General features: G+C 40.7%; 1 protein-coding gene across 3 annotated transcripts in view; it reads left to right on the top strand.

Annotated features, from left to right (window-relative positions):
* The window catches only part of thumpd3 (THUMP domain containing 3), a 37,651-nt gene that overhangs the window by 8,465 nt on the left and 4,094 nt on the right, over positions 1–25,092 (top strand). For all 3 annotated transcript variants that reach the window (XM_034166607.1, XM_034166605.1, XM_034166606.1), the window contains 7 exons: positions 23–100; positions 181–606; positions 3,202–3,332; positions 8,365–8,434; positions 9,292–9,407; positions 9,497–9,601; positions 17,068–17,191. In XM_034166607.1, the coding sequence (XP_034022498.1) occupies positions 23–100; positions 181–606; positions 3,202–3,332; positions 8,365–8,434; positions 9,292–9,407; positions 9,497–9,601; positions 17,068–17,191 (1,050 nt within the window). The remainder of the gene's footprint in view (positions 1–22; positions 101–180; positions 607–3,201; positions 3,333–8,364; positions 8,435–9,291; positions 9,408–9,496; positions 9,602–17,067; positions 17,192–25,092) is intronic.

Here is a 25,092-nt window from a genome sequence, read left to right as displayed (position 1 = left end):
TTAATCCATCTGTCCACTGCAGGTCCATCTGTTAAAGTCCGTGGACAACCTGTTTGTTGTTGTTGATGAATATCATAATTACCCGTTCAAAGAATCAAAGGTAATGTGTATCTGGCTGCATTCTATTTTTGACACTGTTGCATGTTCGTTATTGTAATGATAACAAACTAATTTGCACAGGAGGAGACCTTGATGGAGCTGCAACAACTTGCCTCCAAACTCCCGTGGACAAATGCCTTGGAGGTATGGAAACTAAATTGCATGCTAAAGAAGAAGAAAAGGCCTCGAAAAGGAGGAAAAGTGAAAAATGTAAAACCAAATGGTGAGGGCACCAGCGTAACGGAGGACGATGTCGAGCAGCAGGAATCTTCTCAGGCATCATCTTCTGAAGACCAAACAAAGGAGGAAGATGCACCTGATATAGAAACCAGTGCACAGAACAATGAGAACACACCATCCGAAACCAAACCCATCAAGTTCAGAGTGACGTGCAGCAGGGCTGGAGACAAACACAACTTTTCCTCCAGTGAAGCAGCCAGAGACTTTGGAGGGGCAGTACAGCAGTTCTTCCAGTGGAAAGCAGATATGACCAAGTTTGACGTAGAGGTAGGCTAAATCCAAACCAGAATGACTAAATCACCATCTCACATGACAAATAAGGTTGCATGTAACAAAGAAAAAAAAATCAAGTGATGTTTTTGGTTAGTTCCAGTATTTCCACACCAAAGAAAGCAGAGATTGCTCATAGAGTAATGTGTTGTTGTAAGTGTTGCCACAGTTACTTTGGAAAAAGTAGTCCAGTTACTGATTACTCTTTGAAAAAGTAACTTCGTTTACTGATTACTCAATTTTAAAAGCAAATAAGTTAGATTACTAGTTATTTTATTAGTTACTTTCAGCAGCTGCCGACAACAAACCCCACCCCCCGCCGCCGCCGCCACCACCACCACCTCAACATGAAAATGACAATCAGTTTAACCAACATTCACTTTATTAGAAACTTAATAACTGTCTAAGTCCCCGTTGTAAAAGAGATTTCAATCTCAATGAGACTAACTTTTTTAAATAAAGGTTAAATTATTGGAAGTGCATTTTTAACAGTAACATAGAGTGTATGTCCTGAAATTTTAAGTTGAACTTAAAACTATTTCCTAAAAAAGTTTTTGTAAAACATGAAATAAAGTCAGTCTTTCTTGGCTTCAATGAACATAAATACTTGTTTTATAAAAAATAAAGACTGTCTTTCTTGACCTCATATTTGACAGCACTGTAACAGTAAAATGTACAATTTATAATATACATTGTTTATAAATGTAACAAATTCTTTCTACCATTTTTCTAACATTTAAATTCTTTATAAACAATGTAGTTGTTGAAATTATTATAAGAAGTAATAGTAGTAGTAGTAGTAGTATGAAAAAATGTCTTCAAAAGTGGACCTACGCCCCCTTTTCGCCTGGATTCCCTTCTGGTTTGCCATCTGAGCCGGAAGAATAGATGTGTATTTATGCAGAAAGCATGACCAGATTGACAGATAAGAGTTTTATCTGCGTTTTTTACATCATATCATCCTCAGAAAGAGACCTTAGGGGCATTTGGGTGGAAAAACAGCTTTGGTATTTGGTTGTTAACGCGTCAGGGGTCTTCAGCTGTTCTTAGGGAGGACGCTCGTAGAACAGCACAGAGTTTTAAAGAAGAAAAAGGGTAAAAATATCTTACTAAAGCTCAGTGCAGGTGTGCTGTCGTCACAGCATTTTGAGAGACAACTGTTTTTTCATCTCAGAGCTGCTCTGCCCACAAGCCAGTTTTAATGCTACGATCGACCCACACTATCTCTGAGATCGACCAGTTGGGCATCCCTGATTTATACTATATAAAAATGCAAAAATATTAGTAATGCACAGTGACTTAGAGAAGTAACTTTAATTTGATGACTGCTTGGAAATATTAACCCATTAGATTACTTGTTACTGAAAAAAGCGGTCAGATTAGAGTAACGCATTACTGGCATCCCTGGTTGGTGACTATTCTATTTTTTTGTTTGTTTTTTGTTTTCCCCTCAGTATTTCCCAAATGAGCTCGATGGTGGAAATGGCAGGTATCTGAACCAAATACTCCTGAATCATTCAGTTATGTTTCCCTTCAGGGAGAAGAATCTGACAAGCATGGGTGTCCTCGAGGGTTTGACCTCATCCCCACATGTGTATGCTGCGACCCAAAGTGCCAACCTGTCAGTTGCATCACAAAACATTTTGTGGGACTGGCTGATATGGCAATGAATGTGATGACAGTATTTTTTTTCCACATTGATAAATTGCTAAATCAATATAAATGACTAAAGTTGCCAGTTTGAAGAATAATCTGATAATGACTGCATCATGATGAAACCACAAGATCCGTTAGCTAAACTTTAGAATGTAGTTTATAACAAGCAAAAAAAAAAAAGAATAACAGTTTAAACCTTTTAACTGTGTCAGTATACTTTATCTGCCTTAAAAACATGATCCTGTGTTGTAATAAAATAATGTCAGTTAAATTCAAAGACGGTACCTTTTCAGGTGATAGAAAAATGCGTTTCCAGTTTTGGTTGGTACCGATCACCGACATATTTTGCAGAACATCTTAATATGTGCGTCGTTGTTTTAAATATATCTAAATCACTTCCATAAAACTGCCATTGTATTGCTGTAATTCAGTTATTGTGTTACCTCAAATTTTCTGAGTTAAAGTGCCCTATATCTTGGGATTGTATTTTGAAAAATCAGAATGGAAGACGTTGCAGGTTGGTTGATGGGTAATTCAGAGGTAAAGTTTCTCTAATCTCAGTTCACATAAAGGAACAGTTGGATCTGTGAAACTCATTTTCCTAGATGGTGGGGTGTCTTGGGAAGGTGTCTCAGGTTCATCTGGCTTCAGGTGGGCTATGGGAATCCTCCTACCTCAAACACTGATCTGAGTCATTGACAGTGTATTTCTCTGGGATTCTGCTCTGCAATTTGTCTCTAAACAACTGTTCCACCATTGGAGAACAAATCTATTGAATGCAGCCAATGAAATGGACTTTCAAGGTCAATCTGTGAGTATTTCTAGTTACAAGTCTGCCTGACGTTGTTGACCTTTAACAGACTGCTAGAAAATAGAAAATGTAGACCGTCTTCCATTGATAATTGATTTCTTATCATTTATATTCTTGTTGTGTAGGTCTTACTGAACATACACAATGAAGAGGTGGTGATTGGAATTGCTCTCACTGAAGAGAGTCTTCACAGGAGAAACATCACTCACTTTGGGCCCACTACACTGCGCTCTACTCTTTGCTATGGCATGCTCAGGTAGTTCAGTGAACATTTTTTTCACTATAATCTCCATTATTTTGACTGTCTCGAGGATATTTGTTTAGATCCCTAGTTTAATTAGCTTTATTAGCAAGATAAAGACTTTAATGGCTGCAGATTTAGTTTAATTTTAAAAGCTTGGATTACTTTGGTTTGAACAGCAAAAGGTGAATTTCATGAAAAGCAGTAAAAGGGAGGAGATTGAGTCCAAAGAAGAGAACGCAGATCACATCAAAACAAACAAGCACATATGACTCAGAGGAGGCAGCCACTGAATCATAGCACTTCTGTGTGATGTCCAACAGCACTAATGACAGGTACTGCTTGTCCACTAATTAAAAAAAAACATGTTTTTATTGAAAAAGAGTAGCTTGGAATTTGAGATGGTAATGGCTAACAAGAACCCCCGCCATGCCAGAAATATTTTTTAAATAATCCCAATGATAAACAACACCAATGAAATAAAGAAAATTTATACCAAATATTCTTTAATCAACAATTAGTTCAACTTATCTGCAGTGCTGTGATCAGCTCTGAGGCTGATCATTAAAAAAAAAAAAATCACTTTTAGTTTTAATTTTTGATGGCACATGCAGTGGAAAAATGGTTACGTTATCCCAGACAAAGAATCAAACCAGAGACATTCGAATCTTAAACCCTGAGACCATCGGGATACCCCGGGCACACTCCTGACTGAATAGATTTTTATCCAGAACCATCACAAATTGCAAAAAATCACTTGTCCTTGCTTGTCCAAGTCAGGAAGGCACGTTTGGAGCAACAAAAGATGAAATAACAGCTCTGCTTGCAAACATTTTCGATGACTGGGGCTACCAGTTTCAGTAATGCATATTCATTTAAGATTAACACTGAGGCTTATGGACTTATAGCTTGTCTAGAATTCTTTTCATGCTTATTACGACTTTAAAAAATGTGTGATTTGACTACTAAATTTGATTTGTCCACAGATTAAATTGAGGTTATTTGTTTTGGTTTTTGGATGCATTTGTCTGTATTTTTGTCGTTCAGGAATTATAGCAGAAGTACCACCCATTACAATGTCACCGTAATCATTACAATTTCAATACACACTGCGATTTTACAATATCTTGTGCAGTTGGTACAATGTGAACATTTGTCAGATTTGTATTTTTATTTATTTATTTATTTTTTACAGCCATGTAGGGACAAAAGTGCATAAGCTAATGTGAGTTGTCTCAGCTCCAGTTTAAAAAAAATCATGGCGGCAGTAGTAGAGACTGACTGAGGTACTAACAATGTGGTTAAAAGTTCCCAAACACTGAAGGCATCAAAAATATCAAATTAGAAGTAGTCACACCTGAAAATGACACATACAGTTGTAATTCTGGATGACAGACCACCATAAAAACCACAACCACCATACAGGTGCATCTCAAAAAAATTTATATAGTTAGAAAGGTTAATATTTTTGTCAAGTGTTTCATAAAGTGAACTTTTTTGTATTCTGGATTCATTCCTTCTAAGCTAAAATGTTTCAAGCATTTTTTTTTGCATTTTGTTAATTACAGCCTACAGCAAAAACAAAAAACAAAGGTATATCAAAATATTAGAATACGTATTTCATTTCACATTTGAATAACTCACAATTTACACAGTATAAATACCATGAATCTGTCAGTCTGGTTCAGTAAATACAGCCACATTCATGGAGAAGACTGCTGACTTGACAGTTGTCTCCAGAAGACACTCTAAAGAAAACTGGGAATAAAGGCCATGACTTACACATGTTGTACCAAATGCGGCCATTATTATGCATCTCATCATAATGGCTTTGATATAGTTATTTAATTAGTATGAAGTTGTAGAGATTTGCTTTCAGTTTGAGTTTAAGGAGGATAATTTTAGAAATTTTACTATAGAGAAGCCTGAATTACTTTCTGTGTTCAAAATGGCATAAACAAATTGAAATGTGTAGGGGGGTGAATAGTTGTGCAAGGTACTGTATTGATCTTGTACACGATAGTATGAATTTTTGAGTTACATTTGTAAGTACTATTTATATTTAATAATTCAGTGTTTTCCCTACAATATTATAGACCTGGCTGCCCACCAGGCTAACAAGAACCCCCGCCAGGCCAGAAATATTTTTTAAATGATGCCAATGATAAACACCACAAATGAAGTAAAGAAAATATATGCTAAATATTCTTTTAGTTCAACTTAGTTCAACTTATCTGCAGTGCTGTGATCAGCTCTGAGGCTGTTCAGATCACACGCAGCTCAATTTTGTTTGCTGTGTACGTATGTCAAAACACCTGTTAAATGCTTTTCTTATAGAACTAACTCACTTTAAAGTCATTTTCAGAGTAAGGCATAACAATCAGAGAAATATTCTTAAACTGTTTTTTCTAAAAAAAAAAAAAAAAGAGCAGACTGTTGTGCTCCACAATAACTTTAAGTAAATACAGCCACATATATTAAATTTGAAGCTATGTAAAAAGCTTTGATTCGTTGTTTTTCATTCCGATTTTAACTTTCAAGGAATAGATTTTAAAATGAAACTGGCCTAGCTCACAATAAGACTCATTATTAAAGGGGTCATGTTGTGCAAATCAAGTTTAACACCCCGTTTACACCAAGTCCACAATAGAGTTGCAAATGAAAAATGACCTCTGCTCGCTGTCACTCTCAGTGATTCCCACTGGGGTTGCAGGCTGGTCACAATAGAGTCTCAATGGTTGGAAAAAAGAGCCCTCTTGTCACCATCACTCCCCATCGGTCTCCAACAGGTGTACGAGTGTATTGAACTGTTTAAAACACTCGCACAACTTGTGTGAGCAGTTAACAGATACATGGGTCTCATAATCGGTCTTGATAAACTCTCAAGTCTCAACTTAATATCAGCTTGGTCCTGTGGGTTGTAATAGATTCTTAATTGACTCTGCATGGGGTTGCATCAATGGTCGTGGATATTAACATATTTTTCACTTGTACAATGCAGGCTTGGTGTAAACACAAATTACAGATCATAACGGAGACCAGCCAAGACTTGTGAGAGTTGACACAATGTCATGATCTTGTAGGTCTTATATAGGTCTCAGTCTGATGTAAATGGGACATTATCTATCGTTTACATTTTCACATGTTTGGGGTTAAATTTCTCTAAAATGGCCCACAATTCTGAGTGGGTTCACAGACATTTGTTGAAAATTTGCTGAGAATTTTATTATAATTTGGATGAATAAAGTGTTCTCTTTAGTTAAAACTAGTTTTATTTTGCTAATAATAAAGAATAAAGAATGTCGTAATCATTTTTAAAAAGTTAAAACTTGTTACTGAAGAATACTATATGATCAGTTTAGTCTGAAAAATCTGCATTCCATCATTATGTTGTGGCATCATTGAAGGTTGACACCTCTGTTACAGCAATTATTTAAGACATGAAGTTTAGAATAAGTCCCCTGTTCACAAATTTTTGTTGGCCTGTTGCAAAAAAAAATTTTTTTGTCTTTGTGTAAAACTACACTATTTAAAAACTACTGCTTCAGTAGGCTTGAATGTTTTAATTTATTTATTTATTTATTATTATTGTTATTATTATTATTAGTAGTAGTATTTCATTTATTTATTTGATACAAGGTATTGTGCCACAGTCAACTCCAAGATCAGACGGTGTGTTTATTCTCTATTTGGATCACCAGTAGATGTCGCCTTAACAACAGTTACTCTTTGAGTCATTTAAATAAATAAATAAATAAGACGTGAAATTACAGCAATGAACTCAGCATAAGTAAATCTTTAGATGTGTATCTCTCTCTCACACACACACACACACCCTCATATATATATTTTGTTGTCAATCATGCAGACAAAATATCAGACATAATTGGCAAAATGATGAATACCAACCAACTCCAACTTTTTGCACTGCTAGAGAAAAGTTGAGTTTTCAGTCATGAATGACAACAATCATTTTGGAATGTTTTACATTTTCCCGTCAGTAAGATGACATCTGTCTCACGTGACTTCAGGTTAACAATCAGGAGCTCGTTAAATGTGAGAGAACACAAAAATAATTTGTGATTGTTCTAATTTTATTGGAGTTGGAGTTACCAGGGCAAGACATCATCAGATTTGATCTGCATTGTGTCAGTCCACCCAGTAGTAAATAAGTACCATCCTTGGCTTTGGATGTATCTTGTGATGTACAGGTATCCCGTCCGGGGACTCCGGACACAGACTCTCTTTTGCGCCAAGCTGTGGATAAGTACCCCTGATGGGCCACGGGGCCGATATAAGTCTTACTTTTTCTAAATGTATTCTGGCAGTGCAATGAAGCTAGTGCTGTATCTAACAATTATTTTGATAATCACTTAATCAGTGATTTATTTTCACAATTAATTGATTTGTTGAAAAATGTCAGTCATTGTTTTCTAGAGCCCAAGATGATGGCATCAAAAGTATTGTTTTGTTCGCAACACAGAGATACACAGTTTAGTGGCAGATAGGAGTAAAGTACCTATAAAATAAACAAGAAAGTATTTGGATTTAGCAAGCTAAAATTAGACCATTTGTATTTTTTAAAATTATGCAAGATAATTAATGATCAAATTAGTTGTCGATTAATTTGAGTTGGTTAACAATCACTCAACTGTTGTAGCCCCTGATTAACCCCATCGGCGATAAAGAATTGCAGATATCTGAAATGTGTGTGCAAATTTATAAAATTCCCACTCAGCATGTGAGACTCATTATTAGCTGTCCTAAGTACATTTCAGTTGAATGAAGTAAAGTCTATGATAGATACTTTGGATATTGTTTTATAAACAGTCATCATAAGAACTTATTTGTCTTTATTAAAAACAATTACAGTGTAAAATATATTTTTAATTATATTTTTAAAGACCTATATTGTTTCATTGTTGTTTGTCAGATAAGTTGATGGAATAAAAAATATTATTGGAGGTAATTAAGACTTCTTTTTTTTTTTGGTTGTTTTTTTGTTTTGTTTTTTACTCAAAATGCACACTCTTAATTTCATTGACAGGCTTTGTCAACCTCAGGAATCGGATATAATATTTGATCCAATGTGTGGAACAGGAGCTATACCACTGGAGGTGAGTTAGAGTTTCAATGTCTTTTTTAAATACATATAAGAGGCTTATAACATGTCCTAGGTTTGCTTAGGAGAAAATATAGAGTGAAAACAATATGATGATTATGTCCTTTACAACATTCAGTACGTGATGACAGGGTCTTTCTGCACTGGGGACAGCAACATTGGCCAAGGACTACACACTTAAAGTCTGCACAGTACAGTTAAATTGTGCATCCATAAGCATATATATCAGATTACTGTTAGTCTGTACAAGTATGTGCTAGTGTATGTACAGACCTTCCACTGCAGCCTTAAATTGTGAAAATCAGAATTTGATATAGATGCACAGGTGTTTCAAAGGCTTCAAAAAGCTTTGAAACAGTGTGTAGAGTTCACCATTACAGTAAATGGTAAATGGACTGCATTTATATAGCGCTTTTCCATCTGCATCAGACACTCAAAGCGCTTTACAATTATGCCTCACATTCACCCCGATGTCAGGGTGCTGCCATACAAGGCGCTCACTACACACCGGGAGCAATAGGGGATTAAAGGCCTTGCCCAAGGGCCCTTAGTGATTTTCCAGTCAGGCCTATGATCTAAGAACCTATGATCTTCTGGACTCAAGCCCAACACCTTAACCACTAGACCATCACCATTACAGTACAGACTAAATGTTTTGGGACCGTCCCCAGCCACACGTTCTATCCATTCTTTAATTCCAGCTTTACGTACTGGGCATCATGTATATCTCAGCAATTGCAATCTTAACTTATTAGCCAATGCTAGCATAAAGGGTGTAGCACACTGTCAAGGATACAATGAGTGAAAGCAGAGTTCTTTTAGTGATCTTGTTTGATTTTTGTTTTGTACCAGGGCGCTTTGGAATTCCGCAATTCTTTCTTCATTGCTGGTGACAACAATGACGTGGCCATTAACCGCACAGTCAGTAACATTTGTCACATCCAAAAGCGGATGGCAGACAAAGGCGGGTGAGAGTTGAACTTGGAAGGAGTTTGTTTGAAAATACCTTTGCATACTGATGATGACGTCATGATTGAAACGCTTTGTTTTTGAATAGTGTTTATGGATTGCCGATTGACACAGTGCGATGGGATCTGTGCCACTTACCAATAAGGACCAGCTCTGTTGACGTCATCATTAGTGACATGCCGTTTGGAAAGAGGTAAAATGCGAAGAATTGAAATAGTGCCTTGAAAACATTGTGGCAGCTATGAACTCAACAGAAAGTACAACCCCTGGCAAAAATTATGGAATCACCAGCCTCAGAGGATGTTCATTCAGTTGTTTAATTTTGTAGAAAAAAAGCAGATCACAGACATGACACAAAACTAAAGTCATTTCAAATGGCAACTTTCTGGCTTTAAGAAACACTATAAGAAATCAAGAAAAAAAGATTGTGGCAGTCAGTAACGGTTACTTTTTTAGACCAAGCAGAGGAAAAAATATGTAATCACTCAATTCTGAGGAAAAAATTATGGAATCACCCTGTAAATTTTCATCCCCCAAATTAACACCTGCATCAAATCAGATCTGTTCATTGACATTGACCCTATGCCATGACATTGACCCTATGTGTCTTTTTGCAAGGAATGTTTTTGCAGTTTTTGCTCTATGGCAAGATGCATTATCATCTTGAAAAATGATTTCATCATCCCCAAACATCCTTTCAATTGTCCAAAATATCAACATAAACTTGTGCATTTATTGATGATGTAATGACAGCCATCTCCCCAGTGCCTTTACCTGACATGCAGCCCCATATCATCAATGACTGTGGAAATTTACATGTTCTCTTCAGGCAGTCATCTTTATAAATCTCATTGGAAAGGCACCAAACAAAAGTTCCAGCATCATCACCTTGCCCAATGGAGATTCGAGATTCATCACTATGACTTTCATCCAGTCATCCACAGTCCACAATTGCTTTTCCTTAGCCCATTGTAACCTTGTTTTTTCTGTTTAGGTGTTAATGATGCCTTTCGTTTCGCATTTCCTTTAGGCGGTTTCTTACAGTTCGGTCACAGACGTTGACTCCAGTTTCCTCCCATTCGTTCCTCATTTGTTTTGTTGTACATTTTTCGATTTTTGAGACATATTGCTTTAAGTTTTCTGTCTTGACGCTTTGATGTCTTCCTTGGTCTACCAGTATGTTTGCCTTTAACAACCTTCCCATGTTGTTTGTATTTGGGCCAGAGTTTAGACACAGCTGACTGTGAACAACCAACATCTTTTGCAACATTGCGTGATGATTTACTCTCTTTTAAGAGTTTGATAATCCTCTCCTTTGTTTCAATTGACATCTCTTGTGTTGGAGCCATGATTCATGTCAGTCCACTTGGTGCAACAGCTCTCCAAGGTGTGTTCACTCCTTTTTAGATACAGACTAACGAGCAGATCTGATATGATGCAGGTGTTAGTTTTGGGGATGGGGTGATTCCATAATTTTTTCCTCAGAATTGAGTGATTCCATATTTTTTTCCTCTGCTTGGTCTAAAAAAGTAACCGTTACTGACTGCCACAGTCTTTTTTCTTGATTTCTTATAGTGTTTCTTAAAGCCAGAAAGTTGCCATTTGAAATGACTTTAGTTTTGTGTCATGTCTGTGATCTGCTTTTTTTCTACAAAATTAAACAACTGAATGAACATCCTCCGAGGCCGGTGATTCCATAATTTTTGCCAGGGGTTGTACATGACCTACTCAGTTCCACTCGACCGTTACAGGTCGCTGCAGTGAATGAAGAAAGTGTTTTGCACAGTCACATGTAAAGGTGTTCTCAGGGAACAGTTTGGCCTTCTTCAGCCACTTCTTTCAGACAGGCCTCAATGTATTGAATGCACTTTGGCAGCTTATTCTGTCCCAGAAGACTCCAGTTTGACACTGGAGTGCATGCAGTGCAGACAGTCCCGGGTGCCAGGTTTTAATGGAGCACCGAGGGAGTGAAGTAAAATTGACCTGAATGTGTCAGCTCAGGTAGCAGGATGCAGTTTGGGCCAGTAATTTGTAAGCCAGCAAGAAGAATTTGAATAGGATTCAGATAACTGTTGGGAGTCAGTGAAAACAAATCTGAAATGGGCTGAAAATCTGTTTTTGGTTATCTGAAAACGAAACAGTAGTATAACCAGAAAGAGTTCATAATTTTATGCAATCTACGTAGTCAAAATATTGTAAGATATGAGTTAGTGTTCAGAGGTGATATTGCTCTTCAGTGACTTTGTTGAGCCAAAGTAAAGTAAGCTGAGTAGGCTGCAGGCAGTGTGGCCTTGTGTTCTGGATGTGTGTACTGCACTTGTTTAAAGCTGACAAGGCAGCAAAAGCAGGAAGAACCTCAGCTTTGTTTACTGCAGACAGTTCTCCAGGCCAGCTGGGAAGGAAGTAGAAGTACATTTATGAGAGACAAATGAATTTATCACTGCATTCCCATATTGAAAAATAGCAGTAATAATAACTAGCGCTTTGCCCACGGGCTCCAGATTGGATAGTGTTTATAAAATAGGTAGCTAACATTTTTCAAGGGTAGTTATAAATTATGCAAAGTTTGTATAATGATTTTAACTTAAAGTGCAGGAAATTAACATGAGAAAGTTTTGTGAGTAATTCAATTTATTTCATTTATATAACATTGTCGCGGGGTTCTGTTCAAACTACTTTAAAAATATAACAATGATGGCTGAGTCCAAGAATTCTCTCAGCAATATAATTTATTCATGGCCAGCAATTCCAAAAAAAGAGAGCGGAAAAAAAAAAATACTCAGACACCGTATGAACATGAAACTTACAGCAGCACCACAGATGCATCAGGACCAGAGCTCCAACACCATCTGACCCTACTGGCAAAAACATCCCCCTTTTAAATACCTAAAGCCACACCCCTGGGCATACCAAGAGATCATGAGAGGGGAATGTTTTAACACTTTCCAAAACAATTTATAACACAGAACCAAAACTCAATCAAAATCATAGAAATTCATTACCAATCTTTGGCAAACAGAAATAACCAACAAAATGTGATACATCAGACAATAAATCTACACACACAAAATGGTTCAGCCCAAGGTCAGCTGATTACTTGGAGCACGCCACAATGCGCTGTTTGAAGCGGAACCAGGAAGCACTTTGGTTTAGCCCAAAGGACAGCTGAGAGCTGCGCAGCAACAGGTAAGAGAGTTTGTGAACATTCATTACTCAGAATATGTACATGTAAGCGTAGATTGTGCACCCTCAACCACACTACATCTGGGAGAACGTGTATATAAGTTCATGCAGAAAAACAGTGCACCGTAATCACACAGTCCCTGAACACAGAGGGAGAGAGAAGGAGGGGCACGCATGGCAGAGAGGGACAAGGTGCTACAAGCGTCCCCTCACAGTATCCTCCTCCTTCCCAAGGTTGACGCTGTGCATCAGCCTGGAGAGATAATCAGCCACCACGTTGTTCCTGCCGGACTGATGACGGATCCGAAACTAGAACGGCTGCAGGGATGCGTACCACCGAGTGAGATGGCTGTTGTGATCTTTCATGGAGTTCAACCAGGTCAGAGCACGGTGGTCGGTCTCCAGGTTGAACTCCCTTCCCAGCAGATAATACCGCAAGCTCTCCAGGGACCACTTGATCGCCAGGCCCTCCTTCTCCACAGTAGAGTACCTGCTCTCCCGAGGCAGCAGCTTGCAGCTTAGATACAGGATGGGTTGCTCTTCTCCCGGAGTAACCTGAGCCAGGATAGCTCCGATCCCAAGGGCAGATGCATCGGTCTGAGCCAGAAACCTCTGGGTGAAATCGGGACTCCGCAGAACAGGTGGTGTACACGAACGGGTCTTCAGTGTTTGGAAAGCAGTCTTGCAGTCCTCAGTCCAAACGACAGGATTCCTTTGATCCTTCGCAGTGAGGGCTGTTAAGGGTGTGGCAATGGAAGCAAACTGCGGGACAAACCTGTACCAGCCGGCCAACCCTAGGAAGGACCTCACCTCCTTCTTCGTTCAGGGCCGCGGGCAGCTGCAGATCACCTCCACCTTGTCCAGCTGTGGTCTGACCTCACCATGCCCCAGGTGATAGGGGAGGTATTTAACTTCCTCCTTGGCCCATTCACACTTAGCAGGATTCAGTGTCAGGCCCATCTCCTGGATCTGGCTCAGGACCCGTTCCAGGTGCAGCAAATGCTACTCCCAGGTGGCACTGAAGATGACAACATCATCCAACTAGGCAGCACAACAGTCTTCACACCCACGCAAGAAACAGTCCATTAGTCTCTGGAAGGTGGCAGGCGCTCCATGGAGCTCGAAGGGCATCACAGTAAACTGGAAGAGGCCCACGGGTGTCCGGAAAGCAGTGTAAGGGCAACAGGACACTTCCAACGGCACCTGCCAATAACCCTTGCAAAGGTCCATCGTTGTGATGAACTGGGCCCATCCAATCTTCTCCAGCAGGTCATTGATGCGAGGCATTGGATAGGCATCGAATTCTGACAGCGTTGAGCTTCCGGATGTCAATACAGATGCGAAGCGAGCCATCCTTCTTTACCACGATGACCAATGGACTACACCATTCGGACCGTGATGGTTTGATCACCCGACAGACGCTGCATCTCCTCCACCTCCTCTAGAAGCTTCCCCACCAGATGTTGTGGCACCCAGTAGGACTGTTGGCAGATTGGTCAGGTGGATGGCATGCTCGACCAGGTCAGTCTTCTCCGGGCTGACCGCGAACAGCTTCGACACCCACCAGAGCACCCTCATCGAGTTGACTGGCCTGAATAGTGGACAGGTGGTAGAGCACAGGCTCGGCAGGCTGGATGGAACTGGCCACAGATGATGACTCCTCCTCCTCATCACTGTCCACCTCCGTTTTATTATGACCCAGATGACCAGCCCGAGGCAAGGTATGTGCCAAGTGCAAAATCATCTGTCGACAGGACACAGGAACCACAAGGCGCTTGACAGCATCAGCCACTGCATAAAGGACATCATTGTCAAAAATAAAGCACTCTTTGTCCCCTTGTGCAGAATTCCGACACCCAACCACCTTGTCAAACAGCAGCAGGAGAGACCCATTCCCCTTTTGCAAGGCCCCAATGTCTCCTGGCACCTCCCACATGTCCCTTGTAAGCCCTTTCTCACCGTCTGGCTCACTGGATTTCAACCCCTTCTCAAAGCGCCGCTGGTGGCGAGACTTCCATGGCCCCTTGATCCCTCCCTCAAATAGACTACTGTCCAACATAGAAAAGGGATCTACGTCTACACGTTTCCTGGACTGTTTCTTGCTTGTCCGTCACTCCAGCCCTGGTCCGGGTGATCACAGGACCTGCTAGGCTCCTCCCACTGTCCCTGTCTCTTTCGAACAGCAAAACATCCAACAGCACTGGTAAATTCCATCCCAGAATGGCAGTAACAGGTAGCTTATCCACTACCCCCACTGTCAGTAAATAGGGCTGTTCGTCCACCGCCATCATCAGGTCTGCTGTTGGATAGGAATGTCTGTCCCCATGCACACATAAAACATCCTTCTGTCTGCTAAAGTCCACAACCTCTGTCGATACGATGTCTCTCTGAACTAAGGTCAGGAAACTACCAGTCCACAAGAGCAGTCACGGGCTGGCCATTAATGATAATATCTTTAAAACGCTGCCTTCTTCCTATAGCATTTTCCACCTCAACCCTGGGAGTATAACAGGCACCAGTCAATTTCACTTTTCTGAGGGGACATAAGGATGCTTTGTGCCCCAGCTGTTGACAGTAGACAAGCTCCTTAATGACACCTTGTGGACCGGGAGCTGGGCTAGGATCTGCAAATGACCGGTAGCTAGTCCGGAATGCTGGTCTGGGCTGCGACATGGATTGATGACCGTGTCCACCGGGATAGGCAGGTGGGCCTCTCCACCGAGCGTTAAGGTACTGCAGTGCTAGCTTGGCCGCAGCTAGTCCGTCCACAGGCTTGTGCTCCTTCACCCGGGTACAGATGTCAGCTGGAAAGACCCGCAAAAGCTTCTCCAGGATGACCTATTCCCCGATGTGCTCCTTGGAGTGCTGCTCTGGATGGATACAGCAACGGTAGAGTCCCTTCAGGCGATTATACGTCTCTGTTGGGGTCTTTCCAGGTAGAACCAGGCTGGACCGGAACTGCTGACGATATGTCTCCGGCGAGATGTCAAACTTGGATAGGAGCGCTGCCCTCAAGTCCGGGTACAGGTGGGCCCTCTCCTCATCCATTGCCGTATAAGCCTCCAGCGCCTTACCACTGAGTAACGGCACCAGACGGCAGGCCCACTCACCCTGTGGCCACCCCCACATCTTGGCAATACGCTCAAAGCGAAGGAGGTAATTTTCAGTGTCCTCTCCCGCCACACAGAACACAGAGGGAGAGAGAAGGAGAGGCACGCATGGCAGAGAGGGACGCAGTGCTACAAGTGCCCCGTCACAAACAAATGCCTCAAGGTGCTTCACACAAGTAAGGTCTAACCTTACCAACCCCAGAGTAAGCACACAGGCGACAGTGGTAAGGAAAAACTCCCTCTGATGATATGAGGAAGAAACCTCAAGCAGACCAGACTCAAAGGGGTGACCCGCTGCTTGGGCCATGCTACCGACACAATTGACTAAACGAATATGCAGGAAATTTTGGTTGTCCATGCACAGGACGGGAGGCTTGCAGAAGAAGACACCACCCCCATCTCTGGATGGAGCATCAAAAAAACAGCAAATATAGTATAATTTGTCATCATTACGCAACAACAAAAACAGAAGAAATACTAAGGTGATCGCTGGCCACTAGCCCTAAGATTCACTGAAAGACCCAGACTGTAGATAAAGTTGAGGCCGCAACCCGCTCTTTACTAATGAAATTAATTTAAAAGGGTAGGAAGCATAGTAACATACTATGCCAGTATGTTAGCCATACGAAAGAGAAAATAAGTGCGTCTTAAGTCTGGACTTGAACGTCTCTGCAGAATCTGACTGTTTTAGTGATGGAGGGAGATCATTCCACAGAAGAGGGGCACGATAAGAGAAAGCTCTGTGACCCACAGACTTTTTATTCTCCCTAGGGACACAAAGTAGTCCTGCACCCTGAGAACGCAGAGCCCGAGTAATTGTATTTATTAATTGGCACATTTAGTTGATGTGATGTTTTACAACTGGCAAGGTTGGGATATTTCCTTTGTTCAGAGCTTGTGTGGTTACCAGGGACTGATTAATGGCGATACCAGCGTCCAGTGTTCACTGTTGTTACCTAGAATCCCCAATTTCTCCAAAACTATCAGTCCTATCAACTTTCCATTTTCGCGACATTTATCCTTGACCCAAAATACATAAACATATCAAATGGCAAATGTCAGCTCTCCCGGGTTTCTCCGTGATCAAAGTTACACACACATGCACAGAGGCCACTTCACTATTAATATATACGAGTAGAAAATAACAGTAATGTATTCCTTTCTACATCCAAAGGTTACTAAATTTCAGATTAAATTATGTTACTCACCGCTACAGGGTTTCATTACACTTAAATAAGTTGGTTATGGGTAACGTGGGCAACCTGGCAATGTGTAGATTTTATGATGTTCAATGCAACAAACATAACTTTAAAACTGCTTTATGTTTACAGTTTGAATGAAGTGCAAAATATTTGTTTTTCTGTAGAATGGGCTCGAAGAAGAAGAACTGGAACCTTTACCCATCCTGTCTGAGAGAAATGGCTCGTGTCTCCAGGCCCGGTTCAGGAAGGGCTGTCCTGTTGACTCAGGACAAGAAATGCTTTGCCATGGTACATTGATGCTAATACAGATAAGAATGTTTCCAGGAATGTTTTCATGTAACTGAGATTTGGGAAATTAATCAGTGCATAGTGGCATAAGATTTAGCAATCATCTCAAAGCAGTAAGGTTCTGACTTGAATCACACCTTTCTGTGTGAAGTCGGCATGTTTTTCCCGTATCTGAGTAGGTTTTGACCGGTTACTCCAGTTTCCTTCCACCATTTCCTCAAACCACCAGCTCATGCACATTGTAGATCTGGGCCCGTATCCACAAAGCAGCCTAAAGCTAAAAGTAGCTCCTAGTGTTGTTATTCTAAGAAATACGAGGTCTGTTAGAAAAGTATACGACCTTTGGCTGGGGAAACAATCTGGCATACCTGGAGTGTTGGAAACCTAATCACCCTCAAAGTAGTCTCCTTGGGACTCCACACACTTCTTCCAGCGGTGTCGCCACTATTGGAAGCATTCCAAGAAAGCCTCTTTTGAAATGGAGTTCAGCTCTGCTGTTGTTGCAGCCATAATGTCCTCTCTCGTCTCAAATCTTGTTTCTTTCAATGGCCTCTTGAGTTTGGGGAACAGCCAGAAGTCGCAAGGGGCCATATCAGGAGAGTAAGGAGCCTGTTGAACCACAGGAGTCTGGTTTTTCGTCAAAAATGTCTGAATTAAGTTCGAGGAATGTGCTGGAGCATTGTCTTGGTGGATGTGCCAATTTCCTGTGGCCCACAACTCCGGTCTCTTGCGCCGCACAGCATTACGTAGGTGACGGAGGACTACCCTGTAGTACTCCTTCGTGATTGTTTGACCCTGTGGTGCGTACTCGTGGTGTACCACACCGCAGGAGTCAAAGAAAACAGTCAGCATCACCTTAACGTTGCTGCGCACTTGGCGAGCCTTCTTTGGTCTTGGTGACGTGGAATGCTTCCACTGTGACGACTGGAATTTGGTTTCCGGGTCGTACCCGTACACCCAGGACTCTTCACCAGTGATGATGGTGTTCATGAAGTCAGCATCACTTTTTGTGGAGTCCAGCATGTCCTGTGAGACTTCAACACAAAGTTGCTTTTGCTCCGCAGTTAGCAGCTTCCGCACGAATTTTGCCGCCACTCTCTTCATGCCCATATCTTCTGTCACAATGGAATGTGCCGAAAAAGTGCTGATGTCCACCTCTTCCACAATTTCTCCGATAGTCACACGATGGTCCCGCATCACCACAGCATTCACTTTGGCAATGATCTCGTCATTTCGGCATGTTGATGGCCGACCGGAGCGCGGCTCGCTCTCCACTGTTCCACGGCCGTCTTTAAACCGGTTGTACCACTCCTTAATTTGTGTGACGCCCATAGCATCGTCACCGAAAGCCGTCTGAATCTTCCGAATGGTTTCCACCTGGCTGTCGCCCAGTTTCTGGCAAAATTTGATGCAGTAGCGCTGCTCCACTCGTTCCGCCATTTTCCTTGGAATGAAACAATGCCGAGTGCACGACACACACCTCACACGAAGGTTGCTTACCAGAAAATGATGCAGTCGACAGGCGTGGCAAAGTTCACGCATGCGCACGATGGTTCAAGGTCTGCTCATGCAAGCACACGTGATTCAAATCCGTCAGGTTTTTGAAAAAAATAAAAAGGTTGGATACTTTTCTAACAGACCTCGTATCTTAGAATTCCTTGGATCCTTAGGCATTTCTTAGAATTTTCCCTTGGTAAGATAAATGTTGATCTGTTGAAATGTTGATTCTCTGGTCTGAAGCCCAACGCTTAACCACTAGACCATCACCTCCCCAGATGCCTAACACTAATCTCATTAAGAAGCATACATGATACCAATGACTTCATCCATTAAAAAAAAAAAAATTAAAAATCTAGGCAAGGCAAGTTTATTTATAGAGCACAATTCGTACACAAGGCAATTCAAAGTGCTTCACAGCTTCATAAAAATTACAAGATACAGATAAAATCACAAAACACATAAATATCATTTCAAAACTACATTTAAAAAGAAGAGGGCAAATAGATGACTCTCAGTTCTCGTACGCCAAGCTGAAAAGAACAGTTTTCAGCCTGGATTTGAACATTGTCACAGATGAAGCCAGTCTCACCATTTCAGGGAGTTTATTCCAGATTTTAGCTGCATGAAACTGAAACATTGCTTCTCCGTGCTCAGTCCTGACTCTGGGGACCAGTAGAAGACCAGTCCCAGAGGATCTCAGGACCCGTGATGGTTCATATGGCTCTAACATATCAGAGATATACTTTGGTGCTAAACCATGAAAAGACTTATACACAAGCAAAGCTGTTTTAAAGTCTATTCTCTGAGTGACTGGAAGCCAGTGCAGAGATCTGAGCACTGGACTAATGTGGTCATATTTCCTGGTTCTTGTCAGGACTCGAGCTGCAGTATTTTGGATGTTCTGTAGCTGTTTGACAGCTCGTTTAGAGAGGCCAGTGAGTACACCATTACAATAATCCAATCTGCTGGAGATAAAAGCATGGATCAGCTTCTCTAAGTCCGATTTGGATACTATATTTTTAATCTTAGCAATATTTTTTAGATGGTAAAAAGCTGCTGATGTTATTGATTTGATGTGACAGTTTAAAGTCAGGTCTGAGTCCATGATTACTCCAAGGTTTCGAACCTGATCTTTAGGCTTTAGAGAGAGAGACTCGAGGTGACAGATGACTCTTTCTCGTTGTTTCTGTGGGCCAAAGACAATGGTTTCAGTTTTATCTGAGTTTAATTGGAGGAAGTTGTTTTGCATCCACAAACTAATCTGTTCGATGCAGTGACAAAATAAATCTACAGGCCCCAGTTCACCTGCTGTCAATGACACATAGATCTGAGTGTCATCTGCATAGTTATGGTAGGATACATTATTGCTGCGTATCAGCTGACCCAATGGAAGCATGTACAAATTGAATAAGAGTGGTCCCAGGATAGACCCCTGGGGAACCCCACAGGTCAGCGCCACTTTGTTCGAGACACAATTAGTAGTCCTGTCTTCAAGATAGGACTTAAACCAGTTTAATGCAGTACCAGTGATTCCAACCCAATTTTCTAACCTTTGTAGTAGAATCCCATGGTCCACTGTGTCAAAGGCAGTGCTCAAGTCCAGCAAAACCAGGACTGAGACTTTGCCTGCATCTGTGTTTACACAGATATCATTTGTCACTTTAATCAAAGCTGTCTCTGTGCTGTGGTGTGGCCTAAAACCTGAGTGGAAAGTGTCAAAAACCTTATTAGAAAGGAGAAAGTCAGTGAGCTGTTTGTGAACCACTTTCTCCAGGACTTTCCCTAAGAAAGGCAAATTTGATATAGGTCTGTAGTTGTTCAAGACTGCTGCATCAAGACTGCTCTTTTTTTAGAAGAGGCTTAATGACAGCAGTTTTCAGGGCCTCTGGAAATGTTCCAGTCTGCAGTGAGGTATTCACTAGATGAGTGATCTGTGGTAGCAGAGTGATAAGCACAGACTTCAGGAATCTAGTCGGTAACTCATCTAGGCAAGAAGTACATGAACTCAGACCAGAGATAACGTCATCAATAATTTTGCCAGTTACAGCTGTAAAATGTGCCAACTCTAGATGTTTCAGAGGCTGCAGTGATACCATCTGAGTTGTTGAAATGATAGCATTTTTAATGGTCTGAATTTTGTCATTAAAGAATTTTGCAAACTCATTGCACTTGGAAGTAGAAACCAGTTCCAAAGGCAGAGAAACTGAAGGATTTGTTAATCTATTAACTGTGGCAAAAAGGACACGGGAATTGTTACTGCAGTTTGAAATGATTTTCGACAAATACCTTTCCCTTGTTTGACGTAAAGTCAAGTTGAACACACAAAGCATACCTTTATAAGTTTCATAATGAACCTGAAGATTTGACTTTCACCATTTTCGCTCGGCTTTCCGACACTCCCTTTTCTGTGCCCTGACCAAATCTTCATTTCTCCATGGCACTTTTTCTTTATTTTTAACCAATTTAACTTTAACTGGAGCAATGGTTTCCAGTACATTTAAAACACTTGATGTATAAGCGTTCAATATTTCATCACCATTAGAATATTGGACATTTTCAAATTTGATCATTTCAACAAACTGAACCATTGTTGTGTCATTTATGCATCTTCGAGTAACTGCCAGCCCAACTATTGGTCTAGATGTAACATTTATGTCAAAGAAGACACAGAAATGATCAGAGAGAGTAATGTCAACAACATTCATATGTGAGATAGTGACACCTTTTGTGGTCTAATGTGTGGCCTCTGTTATGAGTGGGCTCGCTTACATGCTGCATTAGACCAAACATTTCGAGGACAGCACTGAGTTTTTTGGCTTGTTTGTCATCGGCTACATCTACATGGACGTTGAAATCACCTGTGATCAACAAACAAATTCTGTACATACAGCTGAGAGCAATTCTGTAAAATCATCAATAAAACAATTCTGTGGTGGCTTGTAAATGGTCATGTACAGTATAGAAGATTGTTTTGCCAGCATTTTAAAGGCCATATACTCAAATGATGGAAAAATCCCAAATGACAAATTTCGGGCTATAAGCCGCTACTTTTTTCACATGCTTTGAACACTGTGGCTTAAACAGTGATGCAGCTAATTTATGGATATTTACAGGTTTCCTCATAAGTCAAAATATGTCGATGCTGTACATTGAATGACCGGAATGCTGCAGTCCTCATTCACACACGGAGTAAATACCTGTTCATTTTAGTGGATTCATCATACTTTAATTCCTTGTCGTGGCTGAAGAAAAGTCCCTCTCTGGCACTTTGCGCCGGAGGTGCTCCGTCAGATCAGTCAGTGGATCCTGCTCTCCCCCCACCCCCACCTTTCCCCACCGGGTCTTGGTCTTTGTGGGAGGGTGATGGGGAGGTGATGGTCTAGTGGTTAAGGTGTTGGGCTTGAGTCCAGAAGATCATGGGTTCAAATCCCCGCCTGACTGGAAAATCACTCAGGGCCCTTGGGCAAGGCCTTTAATCCCCTGTTGCTCCCGGTGTGTAGTGAGCGCCTTGTATGGCAGCACCCTGACAACGGGGTGAATGTGAAGCGTAATTGTAAAGCGCTTTGAGCATCTGATGCAGATGGAAAAGCGCTATATAAATGTAGTCCATTTACCATTTGTGCCACAAGTTAAAAAAGTCACCGCACCTCATTAATGTCTCATTTACCATAGACACCAGGTGATCCTGGCTGCACATGATGACATTATCTCATGATCCACAAAGAAAAAATAAAGTTAAAATTATTCAGTTCTCTGTGTGGAGCAGAGATGCCGCACAGCACTGTGCACACGCTGGATGACGTGCTCATCAGTATTTACGTTTAACACCTTCAGGAAAAAAAAAGCATTTATGGTACATATTTAATTCAAAGTTTTAAAAAATCTTTCTGTCTAACATCGTTCTGTGTAAATGTCTCATGTTGCAATGTGGAGACTTACAGACAAGCACAGCGTTTTTATGTACAGTATTTTTTTCTTTTTAAAATTGGTGGGTGAGCTTATATTCAGATGCGCTCTATAGTCCGGAAACTACGGTAAATGTATAAGTAAGTGCATCTAAGAGGTGATGCAAGAGTCTGTACAATTTCTCATTCCCTTAGTGGCAACAGAATAGAAAGAAATGTTAATTTAATAAGGATTTTGCACCTTTTGTTACCCCACGTCAAGGTTTGCATAATTTGTAGAGCTGTAACTATTGATTATTTTAAAAACTGAATATTTGACATTTGAAATGTAGCTTGAATTTGTGAGATGGCATTTCAGAGACTGCAGCATAGATACTGTATGATATTTTCTGGTCAGGATTGGATATTTCCTATGTGACTCTGCCAGAAAACTGACTGGTGATGTGTCAGATGAAAGTTGTCTACCCAGTCTGTGCCATCACACCCACAGAACCTTATAACAACTCCAAAGTTGTTGTTATTTTGGTGGCTTCTCTCACTTGTATCCTTCATGTATAGTCATTCAATTTGTGAGGATGACCTGCTCCTGGTAGATTTTCCCTTCAATGCCAGATTCTGTTTTTGTAGTGTCGCTTAACTAAACTACAAGGGATATGTAACACTTGAAGCCAGTTACAGAATTTATGTCTATCTTGTTTCTTAAATAAGGAAAGAATAACCTACACTTGACCATTTTACACTGCAGCAGCCAATTGTCCAATTACTTTTGCTTCCATAAAAATGGGGGTCTACTCACAAAAGGTGACTCAGTTCCTACATTGATTTGGATGTAATTACCCTCAGTGATGACTGTATGCACTATGAGCTCATTATTTGCTTTCATCTCAAAGATATTGTGATACACAGCTATAATAAATCTTATTGTCCAAATATTTATGGCCCCAACTATTTCTCACATGTAACCATCAACGTCACATCACTTTTATGTTCCAAAAGCTACATTTAATCACAAAACTTCAAATTTACAGTGTTTACCCTAGAATTTTTTTTACAGGCCCAGTGGTACTCGGCGGGGAAATAAAATTGTGAGGTGCATTGTGCAGAAAAATGTAAGGGTCTAAGCTAAACTTAAAATGCTAAAGAGTCAAAATTGGTTGAGCAAATGTTAGGCTCTGATATCTGCCTTTTACTGTTGAAAACATTAACTGCTAATTTTGACAATGGACAGCAGGTTGTTTATCCTGGGTATTTAACATTGCACTGACTAACCTTGTGTCAGATTATTTCCATAAGCAGTGACTGCACAGAGGACACTCGTAGTGGTCGGGAAAGCCATAATCTCAGAACTTCATGTACATGTACTGTACATGCAGAACGTATTCACAGTGCTTCACTTTCCACATTTTATTATGTTACAACCTTATTCCAAAATGGATGAATTTCATTTTTCCCTTTAAATTCTACTTACAATACCCCATAATGACAATGTGAAAAACTTTTTTTTTTTTTTTTTTTTTTTTTTTTTTTGCAAATTTATTTAAAAAAAATACTAAGAAATCACATGTATATAAGTATTCACAGCCTTTGCCATGAAACTCACAATTTACCTCAGGTGCATCCTGTTTCCACTGATCATCCTTGACATGTTTCTACAACTTAATTGGAGTCCACCTGGGGTAAATTCAGTTGATTGGACATGAATTGGAAAGACACACACCTGTCTACATACAAGGCCCCACAGTTGACAGTGCATGTCAGAGCACAAACCAAATATGAAGTCAAAGGAATTGTTTGTAGGCCTCCAAGACAGGATTGTCTTGAGGCCCAAATCTGGGGAAGGGTACAGAAACATTTCTGCTGCTTTGAATGTCCCAATGAGGACAGTGGTCTCCATCATACATGAATGGAAAAAGGTCAGATCCACCAGGCTGGCTGCCCGTCCTTCCAGAAGGACAACAATCTCTGCAGCAATCCACCAATCAGGACTGTATGGTAGAGTGGCCAGACGGAAGCCACTCCTGAGTAAAAGGCACATGGCACAAAAAGTGAAGTGCTGTGAATACTTTCTGGATGCACCGTACTTAAATGACTGACATCCAAAGTAAACATTTGGTGTTATTTTACAACACTACAGGAATCACTGCAAATATTGCTCAACACCCTACTGTTTACTGATAGCTTACCATGCTATAGGAGATAACCAGCCACTAATATTATGGCAGTATATCCATATTTTGGTGAAAATAAGGATGTCACTAAGCAAAATTCTTGCAGCATGTTCATTACAGGACAGTACTGTAGGAAGAACACTTGCATACTCTGGTTATTTTGGGTGATCTACACCCTTTTATAACCAGTTGTTCTGCTTTGTTTACACACCTCAGTGAATGAGAGGTGGAGGTATGTCAAGAGGAAAGTAAATCATACCTGCACAAATGTGACATCATTGACATATTTGTGGGCGAGCGTGGGTCATGTGGTTGAGCAGGTTGTACC

The sequence above is a fragment of the Thalassophryne amazonica genome, chromosome 3 (assembly GCF_902500255.1).
Source record: "Thalassophryne amazonica chromosome 3, fThaAma1.1, whole genome shotgun sequence".
NCBI lineage: Eukaryota > Metazoa > Chordata > Actinopteri > Batrachoidiformes > Batrachoididae > Thalassophryne > Thalassophryne amazonica.
The sequence above is the reverse complement of the archived record's forward strand: the minus strand, read 5'-3'. Positions and strand labels throughout refer to the sequence as shown.